We start from the raw sequence: 14,737 nt of genomic DNA, 5'->3' as shown, positions 1-14,737 counted from the left end.
TTAAAGGCACTTGTTTGCATTCCAATAGGAACAAACACAATTTCCATAACAGGCTCCACTTGCTGGCTCATTTTACAGATGTTTCTGATATTTCTGTCATTGCTATTCTCTTAAAGGGTATCCTAAGGCAGATTATAAAGTACAAAAACACAAAAACCTTGTGTTAACAAAATCATTGCCTTGTCTTTGCTAACTGTAATCACCCTGGTGGCAGATCAACAAACTTTAAAATGTGCCAGGCCATAAAAAATTCCTAATCAAGAGACTATCAATGTCTAAATGATATTACAGTAGACATTACAGTAATATAAAATTGGAGCATAAATACCCAGGTGAAAAAATTACTAAGTCCACTAATAACAACAACAACATAAGAGCAGTGATTAAGTATCAATGACTGTCAATGTACTTATCACTCACCTTTATTACCTGTTGTAGTTTGTGCTGCATATGCAGATGTATTGTAAGTTGCTGTGGCTGCTGCAGCACCAGGATATGCTCCTGCATAACTTGTCTTTGGAGTTACGACAGGGGTAGTCTGACGCGAAGTGGTCGTATACGCACTTGCATTGGTATAGGCAGCCTTGTCTGTCGAGAGAACATCTAAGGTTTTTCATAATCACAACAGTACTAAAAGTGAATAATTTCAATTGCAAATATATACAGTATTTTCATCCAGAGACTATCATATTTCAGTGTTTAATATGTATTAGAAGTGACTTCACACAAACACTTTTCGTAAGAACAGGAAACTGTACATCCCAAAAATATTTTTTCACAAAAAAAAAGAAAAAAAGAAAAAAGCATGTGAATCCTTACGCTGTCAAACTGACTGATCACTCGTTTACATTAGCAATCAACTCTAAAAACATTACAATGACTCCATGTTCTCATCTATCTAAGAAAAAGACTAAGATTCAAGGTACCTGCAAACCAGCTTACAATATTCTTATTTACCCCACCAAGACACAATAGCACACTGTTCACATCAAGATTGCCAAGTGATTAAAATCCTACAATTGCTTATACTCAAATATTTATATTATGCAACCGTGATTTTTTCTCTTTAAATAAATAGCACCTCCATGCTAATAAGTTGAGCTCAGTTTTTTATAAATCAATTATAAAATAAATCACATATCTAGCTCTAATAGGGCTACCCCAAAGGAAGTAAAAAAAGAGCCTGGTATGTTGGGAACTGGACAGTAAGTGGGATGGGACGTCACCAAATAGATGACAAATACAACTCAGAATGCAATGCATCCTAGAAAGGATGCAGCACAGAGATTTGCTGTATGCACAGGGGTAACAGACTACTGTTGTATGCAGTAATACCCCGAACTTACGCGAGGTTAGGTTCCAGACCCCCTCGCATAAGGGGAAGTTTCGCGAAAGTTTGGCACGGTCTCTAAAAATGCTAAAAAATACTTGCTTCTTGAGTTTGAACACTAAATATGACCCTAACCTTGCTCCCTAAGTATTAAGCTAACCTTTAGATGAAATTAAAGTTACTGTAATTTTATTTAAAAGTTAGTTTAATACATTACCCTTAATAAAGAAATAACTAGTTGGCGTAAAAATAGTTACAGTAACTACTACGTACATACGTATCCATTATCATACGTATACTAACATTACCCTTAATTCATGGGATGCCATTTTCTTTTTCCCTCAGAGGAAAAGAAGTTTTCTTTGCGTCACTACGTAAACTTCATAAGTGTTATAACATGGTACACATTTCAATGAAAAAAAAAGAAAACATGTATGTACATACGTAATGTTTGCAGAGGGTGAAGGTAATATTCAATCAATTTAAAATCATGTACTAGTGTGAGGGCTAACTATGAGAGAGAGAAATACGTACGTAATGTGAGGTAAACCTCTGGAGGGGTATCATCTTTATAAAGTGCGTATGGGATCACATCTTCTGAAAGTACATTAACTGTATGTGCTGTAATTACGTAACATAGTACATACAGATTGTACTAGCACTTTTCTCCGAGGTTAAGATAGTAATTTTCACGGAACGACAACTCTGTTATGTCTCTGATATGTTTTACTACTTGATCATGAAGGTCTTATATAGTGACAAACACTGAATTATGTACTCCCTATGTATATATTTTCAAAAATATAGAGCATACACAGAATTTCCATACTGATTTTACACTTAAAAGCATGAAAACTTAACTAATTGTAGTATACTAGTAGGTACTTCAGAAATTAAACAAATTTTCTGAAGGGATATCATCTTTGAAAAGTGCAGTAACTTTGTGAATGGGTATTGCATCTTGTAAAAGTACGTAAATGCACTAACTGTAGGTGCTGTAATTACCTTTGTATCATATTTATGCATATACAAAAATAACAATACATTTTTAACAAAGATTTTATACAGAAAAGCTTTAAAACTTAACAATTTACACAATAATTCAAATATAAACACTTATGCAGGGTTTTACAGTGTTTCTGGAGGATTCGCAAGTGTTCACGCTATTGTAAAGAACTCGTGTATGATAATTAGTTAGGTTCCAATGAAAAGTTCGCACTATTGAGAATTCGTGCAACTTGAATCGCACAAGTTCGGGGTATTACTGTAGTATACTATGTACTTCAGAAATCAAACAGTTTCTGAAGGGATATCATCTTTGAAAAGTGCAGTAACTGTGAATGGGTATTGCATCTTGTAAAAGTATGTAAACGCACTAACTGTAGGTGCTATAATTACCTTGTATCATACTTATACATGTACTAAAATAATACATTTTTAATAAGGATTTCATATGGAAAAGCTTTAAAACTTAAACATTCACATACTAAATTAAACAAGCACTTTAGCAGGGTTTTGCAGTGTTTCTGGAGGATTCGCAAATCTTCGCACTATTACTGTACATCACGATATTACTGTACATCACGATATTACTGTACACTATAATGTTAACTGAATTACCCATTACATTATTTACCTCAACATTCCTACTACCAACAGTTATACCCTTCAGATTTTAAAAGCAGCTTTATGAAGGTTGGAGAAAGATTTTGAGTTATCACATTTTAGTTTCAAGTGAAAAGAAGAGAAGATAATGTGCCAACAGGATCTCAATTGTCATTCTGAGCAAAGTGCTCATTTGAAATGTACTAGATACAAAATGTTTAAAGGTGGAAGTTATACATTCATGAAATATCACATTTTTTTATGCCTCCAATTTTTATACTGATCAAATAAGAAAACACCTATTATACGGGCAGTCCTCGGTTATCGGTGGGGTTTCCGTTCTTGGCAGTGTGCTCATAACCGGAAATACCATTAACCAAAACGCAGCGATTTATGGCGCTTTACCGAGTTTCAGTAAATGGCGCTTCTGTTAGGTACAGGTTATGGCATCACAACTTTATTATCAGCATCTTATGGCGCCGATAACCAAATTTCGGCCCATTATGGGGCCACAAACTGCCAACTTTATGGCACTGGACAAGAGCCATAAAACCGGATTGCCGTTAACCAAGTCCACTGATAACAGGGGCCTGCCTGTAATTAAAAACACATTCCAAACATGATATCTTTATAATAAAATAAGGTTTGTATATACTTACCCAGTAACTATATAGCTATTAGTTTCCAACGTACGGCAGCCTAATTCAAATTTCGTGGGTAGCACTTCAATTGGTCAGCGAAGGTGTACAGTGCCATCCCCCGGAGTAGAATTCTAAACCACTTCCTCTTCAGAGGATGACAAGTCGGTATCTCCACCTTTAAGAGCATTGTGAAGATGAGCGAGTCGATACACTTGGCTGCGACTGTCTGGGAGAGGACTGGCTATCAGAGGCAAAAGGTCGCTAATCATATTTCCAACGACTAGGCACTAACACAGAGCGTTCAATATTATACTAATTAAGTAAAATAAGTAACCTTCCTTTAATCAGATGCCTACTGAGCACCACTCACTAAATGCCTTTCCAGCAGCATTCAGTCAAAACCTAATATGTAGACGTATGACAAGTTCGACCAAGGGGAAAAAATCCACATCGGGCTCCCTTTAGTCGAATGAGTTGAGTCGCCAGTAGAAAATTGACTGAGTCGAATGAGCTGAATCTCGAGTCGAACATCAATTGTGAGTCGAATCAGCTAAGTTTTGAGTCTAAAATCGACTGACAGTCGGATCAGCTGTGTCACAAATCGAACATGGATTGTAGGTTGAATCAGCAGTCGTGAGTCGAAAATCAACTGAGAGTTGGATCAGCTGAGTCGAGTCGAACATCGACTGTGGGGAGTCGGACAAACATGACTGCAAGGGTACAAGGCTTCATCGACTGTATAATACCCCATCGGGGTCAAAAGACCAAAAAATCCCGCCACCAATGCGATCTATTAGGTGACAAACCGCGGAATAGGCCAACAACAGTAAACTAAGATAGTACAACTTTGCAGCAGCATTCGGTCGAATCCTATAAACTTACAACAGGTTCTCAATCGAAGCTTCACTACATATCCAAAAAGACGCCTCTTCGATGGCTGTTTGCTGATACCTGGGAAAAGATACAGACTCCCTTCGACTATCAGTATGTCTTTTCCTAGGCTGTTCTTGGCTGTGAGAATGAGCAGAACAGTGATCTGAGGGGCAAGACAGTCATCTCCTCTAACACACATCCAGAAAGATGCCTTTCCAGCGACTGTCTGTCAATATCTGGGACCGACGAGCAACAGGTTCGGCTGAGGGAGCGACTACCTGTATTGTAACCCCTCCACCTCCCTTGGACCTTCAGTATGTCTTCTCCCAGGGCAGGGGAGTGGGACAGTGACCTTTGTCTAGGAGAATCAAGGGACAAGTAGCCACCTCTGCCACTACACAACCACTTCACTGTTACATTGATGATTTATAACCGAAATAAAATGCTGTCAAAGGCATGGCAGGGAAGCGATAGAGCCAGGCACAAGAGCAAATGACAAAGAAAGTAGGAGTAATAGGAGAGAATCGGTGTTAGGTTTGGGAGGTGAATGGAGTCGGTAGGAGACAGATGGGAGGTAAGAGGCGAAATGCTGGCGCCTCTGGTAATCTCGGCTACCGATTACTTTCATGAAAATAATCGATAGGTAATTGTTTACTAACTACATACTTTATATACATCACTACAGATAATTCTGGCATCTAGGCCTAAAACATTCATAATGTATGAACACATTAGCCTTTCATATACTCAGACTCAAGTGGTCTGTGCTCCAGTCCAGTTCGCCAAGCGAGCTGGAGGCTCTTGGCTAAGGTGTGAAACATTCACAATTGCATGACACAGGTGGCTTGTGACTATAATAGCCTATGGCTGGTAAACAAAATCCCAAAAGCAAGGTACAAGATAAGGGATTTATGCAACCTTCACAAATTACTTTTAAAGGTAATTATTAACCAGCGACTTGCACGCAACCTAATCCTGGTAGGTAAATATGTAATAAATGGAAAGGTTCCAAGATACAAGAATGGAATAACATTCAAGAATTATTTGAAGGTAATTAATTATTTACCGGTGTCTGGCTAATGACCAATGGCCAGTAAACAAAATCTAAACAAAAGCTTGGCCTAAAGGAATGATGTCAAATTATGATTACTTAACCGACGACTTGTGCATAGCATCAGCCTGTAAGTAAAATATATAGGCAAAAATATTAGGCCTAATTGAATGGAGTTACATTTAAGGACTATTCCCAGAGAATACAAATATCCAGCTTGATGATAATCTGAATTAAACAAACAAAGGACAAGACTCGTCCTGCTCGAAGGCTACGAATGTGTAAAGGTGATTTTGTAACACAACCAAAATCCGGTGATATACTAACCGGAAAATAAGAACAATTTGATTTAAGCATTCTATGTTTAGTCAAGCGTGGCAGGAAACAGAATGAAGTGCTTTGCTAAGTTGTTCCTAGTATTGGTGTTGGGGGCTGGCACTGTACTACTAAACTGACCAATCGAAGCACTGCCCGCGAAATTTGAATTAGGCTGCCTTACGTTGGAAACTAATAGCTATATAATTACTAGGTAAGTCTCATATACAAAAATCATGTGAACTACTACTCTGACCTGAACTGAACTAAATGAGCTGAAAACTCATCACAGATAATGCACGCATTACCATTAAACAATGACCACCTACAGAGTATCTGTAACAAAACCTTTCCATCCCAGTCCTTGTATACGCCAAACTAAAAGTATACGAATCCTTATCCAGCATACCAAACTAAATGCATCCAAGCCCTTGTACAGCATAACAAACTAAAAATATGGTAAACAAAATAATGATACTAAAAATTTACAATGATTTACTCCACCCTAGTGTGTATCTATTCATTCCAGACATTCTGACTACAACAATGAAGTGGAAAATTTCTTACTCTGATAGTGAGTATCAGCCGCAGTGTAAGCAGTTGCTGATGAAGGCTGCGCATAATAGGTTTTTGAAGAATCATAGGCAGCAGCTGCAGCGGCTGCTGCTGTTTGGGTGGTCCTCCCATACCCATAGTCATAAGTTGTTGATGCTGCTGCACTTGGGTAGGTTGCTGCAGCTGTTGAATGAGTTGCAGCAGCTGCAGCTGTTTGATAACTAGTATCATAAGTTGACCCAGCAGCTCGTTGCGTGGCATAAGTACCTGTCGGGGTATGACCCACAGGATACCCAGTCTGTCCTGTCTGGTATGCTGCGGCAGCATTTGCAGCAGCACTGAAAAACAATAAGGATAAATTAACAGTGAGTAATGTCAGTAAATATAGTGCTTGACATTCATGTAAGGTTTCAATCAATGACATAGAACCACCTAGGCTCAAGTATGTTTACATGCTTTGGATATAAAGATTTCATACTTTTTTTTTTATGCCATGCAAAAAAAAAAAAAAAAAAATATGCTATAACACATCTTCAAAATACCCTGCACAAAAATTTGCATGAAATAATTATTAAAATTTTAATGATAATACTAATGGGTTTTCATTACTTATTGGAAGGCCACAAGACCTCCAAACTATCCCAAAAGTCAATATACTTAATAACAAAAAGGAAAAAAATGGTAATCAAAAGAGACAAGGGACATGAGCATTTGATGACTGTATGGATATACTAGTTTCCACATACATCAATATTGTTTATGAAGTATGTAAATGAATTTCATAATAAAAAAATTTAGGAAGGAAAACCCCCCATCTAAAATTTAAGGGTGCTCATTGATAATGTTTTCGAATATTATTGACTGAATAAGTGAGAAAATTGATTAGCATTCCCATCTCTGAAGGAGGAACTTTTATTTGAAAATTCAGTAAAACTGAAGACTACCACCACAACCCTCTGCGAAGGCTGCTCAAAAATTGGAAGCAGCACATAAGAACATGCTCAATAATCAGCAAATAATAATGCACAATCAATAAAAATTTATAAGTCATGAGCTACTCACATCTCCAAAGATTTCATATTTCCTGTCACTTCATATATAACTTCAACTAACCTAACCTTACCCACCTGCTGCAAAATGACTTCTAATTTAGTAAAACATTCTGCTTGGTGTTTTATCCTATCCATATACATATAGCATACAGTACTGTATGTCAATTTGAAAGGGACCTCAAGATGAAAAGGGTCAATATTATGAAGACTTGGGTTGAATTTCATTATTTCGATACCCACCTCGGAAAATTCTCGATTTAACAGTAATGGGACAGGTATTAAGGACCCTTTCAAGGCTTTTTTTTTTTTTTTTTTTTTGCCACCTTCATACTATTATTGAAAGGATATATATACCAATTCATGGTTATGATAGATCATGCTCAAATTATTCCAAGCTAATTAATCTTTAAACATGTTTTCATACTGACTTTCCAAAGACCAGGCCTAGCGTGCTGAATTTTGAGGAGATAGAAATAGGAGTAGCAAACCATGACGAAGTGGTTTAAAAAAGAAAGGCCTGATCAATCAACACAACAACAAAACTATTAGAAATGATTTCTCTAGCAAATTTGCTTATCCAATTGGCTGGTAGATTTATCCCCCTTCTAAGGAACATTCCACATAATACAGGCAAAAGATTCCATACTTTAATAGCTTAAACTTCCCCTTCAACAACATAATAGTTGGCTTTGACCTGAAATAGTGTACATATTCACTAATGTCCCAAATTACCAATGTCTTTTAATGCAGAAAATTACAACCATATGGAGAAAATATTTGTATTTGGATAGATAAAACATTAAAAATTTATTAACCCTTTAACGCCGATTGGACGTATTAAACGTCGATATAAATTGTCTGTTGGGTGCCGATTGGACGTATGGTACGTCGATATAAAACCAAGGCACGCAAGCGCAAATTTCTTTCTTCTCGCACTAAAAAGTACCAGCGAGACATCTCAGAAATTATTTCGTCACTTTGACACAATTTTTGCACTATTTTATATTAGCTGTTACATGGAGTATTATATATAAAAATGGCAGATATATACTTAGCTATAGACTCCGTTGTCCCCGACAGAAATTCGAGGCACACGCTACAGGTAGGTAGGTCAGGTGATCTACCGCCCTGCCCTGGGTGGCAGGACTAGGAACCATTCCCGTTTTCTGCAGTTTTAGTGGATTTCCTAGTGGTAAGGTAAACAACCGCGTGGACTGGCCAACTCAGCGACTACCGCGGCTAGGCCACCTTCCGAAAAAGGACGAGCTGTTGGTGGTGAGGAGCAGCAGCTCAAGACCTCTACTCTCCTTTCGAACCAAGTATTTTCTCCAAAGTTAGAAATTAAGGCCATATTTTAAGAGTTAAACAGAGGGTAATGAAAAGGGTGGCCAACGCAGTGCCCACAACCCCAAACCGCTTTTAAAATTTATACTTACGATTAAAAAAGTTTAGAAGATTGACGCCATCTCGATGTTTGCGGAGTCGCTTGTGTCAACAAACTTCCCTTTCCTGTGCTAAATCCGCACACCACTTGTACCCATGGACGCTGGGGCACTTTCATCACAACAATCATAACCCCGACCTATTACCAGCACTTCGTACTTATTCAAGGGGACTACAGCATTCTTTGCAGCGTTTTGTGCTCTTCAATTGTTTATCATTGTCAATTGGGTAATTCTATACAATAGCTCCGCCAGCAAGTTATCAAATTTAAGTACTTTCACTAAAAAGAGGGAAGTCCAAGGTTTCGTTTGATATATAAATCTAAGCGGCGCTAGGTCTAGAAGTGGTTTAAAAGTCCCTCGACTTCATAACTCTCTCAAATTCCTCTTCAGACTGAGCTCTCGTTTGTTCATTTGTACGTTAAAAATGATATTGTTATGATACAATAAAGTTTGTTCATACTTACCTGGCAGATATATATATAGCTGTATTCTCCGAAGTCCGACAGAATTTCAAAACTTACGACACACGCAGTGGTCAGCCAGGTGGTTAGTACCCATTCCCGCCGCTGGGAGGCGGGTATCAGGAACCATTCCCATTTTCTATTCAAATTTTCTATTACCACTGTCTCCTGAGGGGAGGTGGGTGGGCACTTTGATTATATATATCTGCCAGGTAAGTACGAGCAAACTTTATTGTATCATAACAATATCATTTTGTTCATGAAGCTTACCTGTCAGATATATATATAGCTGAATCCCACCTTTGGAGGTAGGGAGAGACAGAATAGGATATTAGGAAACATATACATGCAGATGATTGACATCTTGGTTCCATACCTGTTAGCATAGCTGACTTCGTGATTACTGTCACCCAAGTCGGCTTTTGCTTTACTAAAGTCTCCAGCAAGGTAGTGACCTGCATAGCTGGTGAGTTCTAGATGATCTGTCAACGGGAGCGTGACCACAATGTGACTAGACCATATTGACCACCTGACCAACCTAGCCAAAGTTAAGGATGTTTAACTAAAGCTAAGAATTAAGAAGTCCGCCACTGGCGGCCGACCCAACAACTATAATTAACAGCTCTTCCTAACCATTTTCTACAGGATAGGATGAGTGGTACTTCTTGCCCCCAAGATTGTGTCAGCGGACACGTATGGCCCTAGCGAGCAGCAGATCTTGTATGTCGTCTTCACATCTCGCAGGTAGTGTGAAGCGAACACAGAGTTGCTTCGCTAAAACGCGGCACTCAGGATGTTACTGAGTGCCATGCTCTACTGAAATGCCTCCGAGGCCGCGCCCTCACCTCGTGAGCATTCAGTTTAAAAGATTTCAAATCCTTGTCCAAACATGACGAATGAGCCTCTTTGTAAGAGCCCTTTAAAAAGAACGCCAGGGCGTTCTTTGACATGGGCAAGCCTGGTCTTTTTACGGAACACCGCAGATTGTCCGAAGGACCTCGACTTCCTTAGTTTTATCTAGATAAAACTTGAGAGCCCTGACAGGGCACAGGACTCTCTCTGGCTCTTGCCCAATAATTTGTGCCATCCCCTTGATATCCAAGTTTCTGGGCCAAGGGTTAGACGGGTTTTCATTCTTAGCCAAGAACGAAGGGCTTACAGAACTACCGCATTATGTCTCTAAAGCCAATATGTCTGCTGATGGCTTAAACCTCACTAACCCTCTTTGCCGTAGCTAGAGCGGTTAGAAAGATTAGCCTTTCTGGTCACGTGCTTCAAGTTTGCAGAAAGGAGAGGTTCGAAAGGCTTCGACATCAGGAACTTCCAGACTAAGTCTAAGTTCCATGTCGGAAGCTTCGATTTAGACAGTTTCGAGATTTCAAAAGACCTCAAAGATCGTGAAGGGTTTTGTTCGACAGATCCAAACCTATGAGTCCACAAAGACCGTCAACAACATACTTCTGTATCCTCTAATAGTCGAGACTGCCAGCTTATCCACATTCCTCAGACGGAAAGGGAAGACGGCAAGACGGCAATCTAATTCACAGAGGTGGAGGTGGAGGAACAGCCATTCTTCCTGCACCATCTCCAGAAAACGACCCACTTCGCTTGGTACACTGCAAGAAAGGAAGCTCTTCTAGCCTTGGCAATTGTACTTGCCACTGATTTGAAAAGCCTCCCGCTCTGGTCAACTTCTCGATAGTCTGAACGCAGTCAGACTCAGAGCGGAGAGGTTTTGTAGTACCTCTCGAAGTGGGGCTGTAAGAGAAGATCAACTCTCTCGGGAAGGGTCCTTGGAAAGTGTGCTAGGAAGGACATGACCTCTGTGAACCAGTCGCTCGACGGGCAACATGGAGCGATCAGCGTCACCCTCGCTCCCTCTGACGCCGCAAATTATCTTATTACTTACTCCTAAGAGTTTGAATAGGGGAAAAGAAACTAAACATCCATCCCCATCCAAACCCATAGGATGGCGTCTATTGTTACCGCTCCCGGATCGGGAAAAAAGGGGAGCAGTCTAGAGGAAGCCTCTTCATCTTCAAAATTGCGAAGAGATATATCAAAGGACGCCCCTAAAGTCTCCACAACTCTTGACATACTTCTAAGTGAAGAGTCCACTCGGACGTCAGTAGTTGCTACCGTCGATCGAGAAGATCCGCACAGACGTTCTGCAATCCTGTAACGAACCTCTTGAGGATCGTTACGTTCCGTGTCTGTTCTCACCACAGGCTCTCTCTCGTTAACTCGAACAGGGACCAAGAGAGTGTTTCTCGATACTTCTTGCGATATGCGAGAGCTGTGGAATTGTCAGAGTTGATCTGGACCACTCGGTCAACAACTCGTTCTTAGAAGAACTGGAGAACCAACCTCATTGCTTCCAATTCTTTGAGATTATGTGCCAGGACATCTGTTTCCGTCTCCAGATGCCTGGCACCTTCTCGCTATCACCTTAGTGATCGTTGACTTGACTGAGAAATGTTCAGAATCACTTCCATATCTTCGATGTTGTTGTAGTTTTCCGGTAGGAAAAACTGGAGAGGTCTGAATTACAGTCTCTTCATGGAAACAAACTTCTCCAGCGAGGAAATGGTCCCCAGCAGACTCATCCATTCCCTCACCGAGCCTGTTTCCTTCCCCAATAAGGCTGCGCTTTGCCTAAGCAGGTGTGCATTATCATCATAGTGCTATGCCGCGGTAGACTCATACAGAATTCTGTTACAGTGCGGTAAACAGAACCGGAAAGTCTAAGAGATCTCTGTTGAAAAATTTCGCAAAGTGAAGGCGATGTTCATTCATGCATGCGAAAATTCCCTTCAACCCGAGGCAAATGTCCGTGATTGTAGGGCAGAGATACGGTTAGTCAGTCAATCCCGCAGGAGAGAGAGACGTAACCGACCGCGCATGGCAGACAACCAGCTGGAACTGAGCTGGCTCTACAGCAGTGTTGCCACTGGATCCGCATATGAATTCCGTCTGGATAAAAACAAAAATATTGTTTAGCCTTGATAACTATGCGGAAATTTTTTCCGTTCTGGACAGTAGGACGGAAATCGGAAAATGAAATGATGGTGCTCGCACCGTGGATTTATTTTTCCATCACAACCTCAAGAATTCCACATTTTGGCAACGCTGCTCTACAGTGACAGCAGTCTACTTACGCCGTCTCGCACTATTCTGCCTGAGTTGCCAGCTATTCCATTCTACGAAACACATTTCGCTAAATACAGAAGCTGAGCTGTTGTCGTCGTAACAATACCTAAAATAACTAAAAAGGGAAACTGGAAACTCCTGGAGGGTTGCCAGGAGTACCAATTAAATGTAATTAGAATAAAAGTCCTCTCGGTCGCCATCCGTAGGGGTAACTACGGTATGCGTATATAACTCGAACCATACAATCGCTTAATAGCAATACGGCCACTTGGACAGCTATCTCCCTACTACATTCTTTCTTCGACGAGGAAGAGAGGGAATGGAGATCAACTGTCTTCGTCCTCTTAGCCAAGAGAACGAATTAGTATTAGCCGCAGGAGAGCCTCAAGTGAGAACCGAGAACCAAAGAGGAAAACTCAGGCTTCTAAGTTATCGGACAGAAGGCTTCATGGGCATAGTCTACAAGTCTTTTTCCCAGACGAGCCTCAGCGAGGTAGTAACCAATGAATGAGAGTTCTTTGAATCTTGTCAATGAGAGCTCATCCGATTACGCGATCGAATGTTATTGGGATCTTTGTCAATGAGAACTAACCCATTTACGTGACAAAGAGTTTAATATTTTGTCAATGGGGGCTTACCCACTTACCTGACAAAACGTTTAGTATCTTGTCAATGGGGGGACCCCACGGATATGACAAAAGGTAATCTAAGAATTTTGAGCATATAGTCTTCCCGATTCCCGTAGAAATCGAGGAAGGGGCAGGATTCCTGCTCAGAGACTGGGCTTATGGCAGGTAGGACCCGAAGGTTCCCCTTAGGCAGCGCCTTCCTGAACGCAGAAGAGGTGTTTTATGACACCGAAATCTGCTTCAATTTACTCGAGTCTCCTTCTAGATGCCATATCATCAGAACCAACCTGACTACCTTATCCATGCAGGTTGGATAGTTATTCGAGAGAAAGAGAGTCAGGTCCCCGAGACTGCAAGTCCAGGGCTCCGAAACATCAACCTAGGAGTTAAAAAATATACATCGTCCTGAACAGCCCTTTCAGATGGCAATGCAGATCTGAAAGTGTTTAGGAAACTTTAGCAGAGGACAGGAGAGAACTCCTCGGGGCATCTATCTGGCTGGTAAAATCGTCCTGGGAAGAGGAAGGAACTCTCCAACCAGCCTCCTCTCCCGTCTCATATCAAATGCCTGCTCTTACGCTTAACCTCGCTGGAAGTAGGGCAAAGGAAGTCTTGCCTTGCGCTTTCCTGAAGTCCATCTAGTCATGGATTCTATTGAACACTCTCTTCGTAGAAAGCGAAGAGGACATCTTGACGAGACCAGGCGCCTTCCTCTTCTACGACGACGCCAACAGCGATAGAGGAGAGCAAGGGACCGAGGGCCGAACTTGTCAGCAAACAAGTCTTATAGAAGGCGGGTTGACACCTTGATAGATGTAGATGATGACGAAGTAGTCTCTTCTTCATTCGTAGGTTGCGAGTTGCTAGAGGACTCTATCTCCTTTACGGGAACAGGAGAAGGGTCCTTAACAGACCACGAAGCAATCAAACCCTGAGGCTCCTCTCGAAAAGGGGTCTCCTACTTGAAGTAGGGTTCAAGACGAAAGTCGGGAATGCTTAATAGCAAACTCCGAAGCTTTGCGAAGTTCCGGTAAAGGAACGTCCTGCGGAGCGTTCTGAAGAGTGTCCGATAAAGGAGCGTCTTGAGGAGCGTCCTGAAGAGCGTCCATGTCAGCGTCCTGACAAGCGTCCACAAAAGCGTCATGCTGAGCGTCCTGACGAGCAGCTCGTGACGAAGCCACATGCAAAGCGTCCAGCTTAGCAGCTTGAGAAGAGTCCAGCTTAGCTACCGAACTAGCGTCATGCTTGGCAGCCGGCGGAGCGTCCCTCAGGGACGAGCGAGGGGCATCTTGGTGAGCTGCTTGACTATGCAAAGCAGCTTGCCGGGCGTCAAGCTCGCAGCAGAGAGAACGTCACGTACTGTATATGGAGCGCCACGAGGAGAGGAGTGGGGAGCATCTTGGGGAGCAGGAAAACAATCCTTGCTACAAGAGTAACAACGTTCCTTCCTCTCGACAGAGCGTCGAGCGTCTTGATGCATAGAACGCAGAGCGTCCTGAAAGACGTCCTCGCGAGGGTATTGCAGAGCGTCTTGCCTTGAAGAGGAGGAGACTGCCTGATTTCTTAACAGACAGCCTCGAAACCTTCCTGCGGCGACGCAGTACTGCCTCTCTCTTGGCAAAAAACGAGG

General features: G+C 41.3%; 1 protein-coding gene across 10 annotated transcripts in view; it reads right to left on the bottom strand.

Moving 5' to 3' along the window:
• Positions 1 to 14,737, bottom strand: part of LOC135210717 (zinc finger RNA-binding protein-like) — a 116,279-nt gene that overhangs the window by 71,508 nt on the left and 30,034 nt on the right. For 5 of the 10 annotated variants that reach the window (XM_064243504.1, XM_064243505.1, XM_064243509.1 and 2 more), the window contains exons 2-4: positions 6,383 to 6,708; positions 1,865 to 1,927; positions 421 to 603 (exon numbers count right to left, since the gene is read on the bottom strand). In XM_064243504.1, the coding sequence (XP_064099574.1) occupies positions 421 to 603; positions 1,865 to 1,927; positions 6,383 to 6,708 (572 nt within the window). The remainder of the gene's footprint in view (positions 1 to 420; positions 604 to 1,864; positions 1,928 to 6,382; positions 6,709 to 14,737) is intronic. The other 5 variants (XM_064243511.1, XM_064243513.1, XM_064243507.1 and 2 more) reach the window with 4 other exon arrangements.

The sequence above is a fragment of the Macrobrachium nipponense genome, chromosome 4 (assembly GCF_015104395.2).
Source record: "Macrobrachium nipponense isolate FS-2020 chromosome 4, ASM1510439v2, whole genome shotgun sequence".
Taxonomy (NCBI): domain Eukaryota; kingdom Metazoa; phylum Arthropoda; class Malacostraca; order Decapoda; family Palaemonidae; genus Macrobrachium; species Macrobrachium nipponense.
The sequence above is the reverse complement of the archived record's forward strand: the minus strand, read 5'-3'. Positions and strand labels throughout refer to the sequence as shown.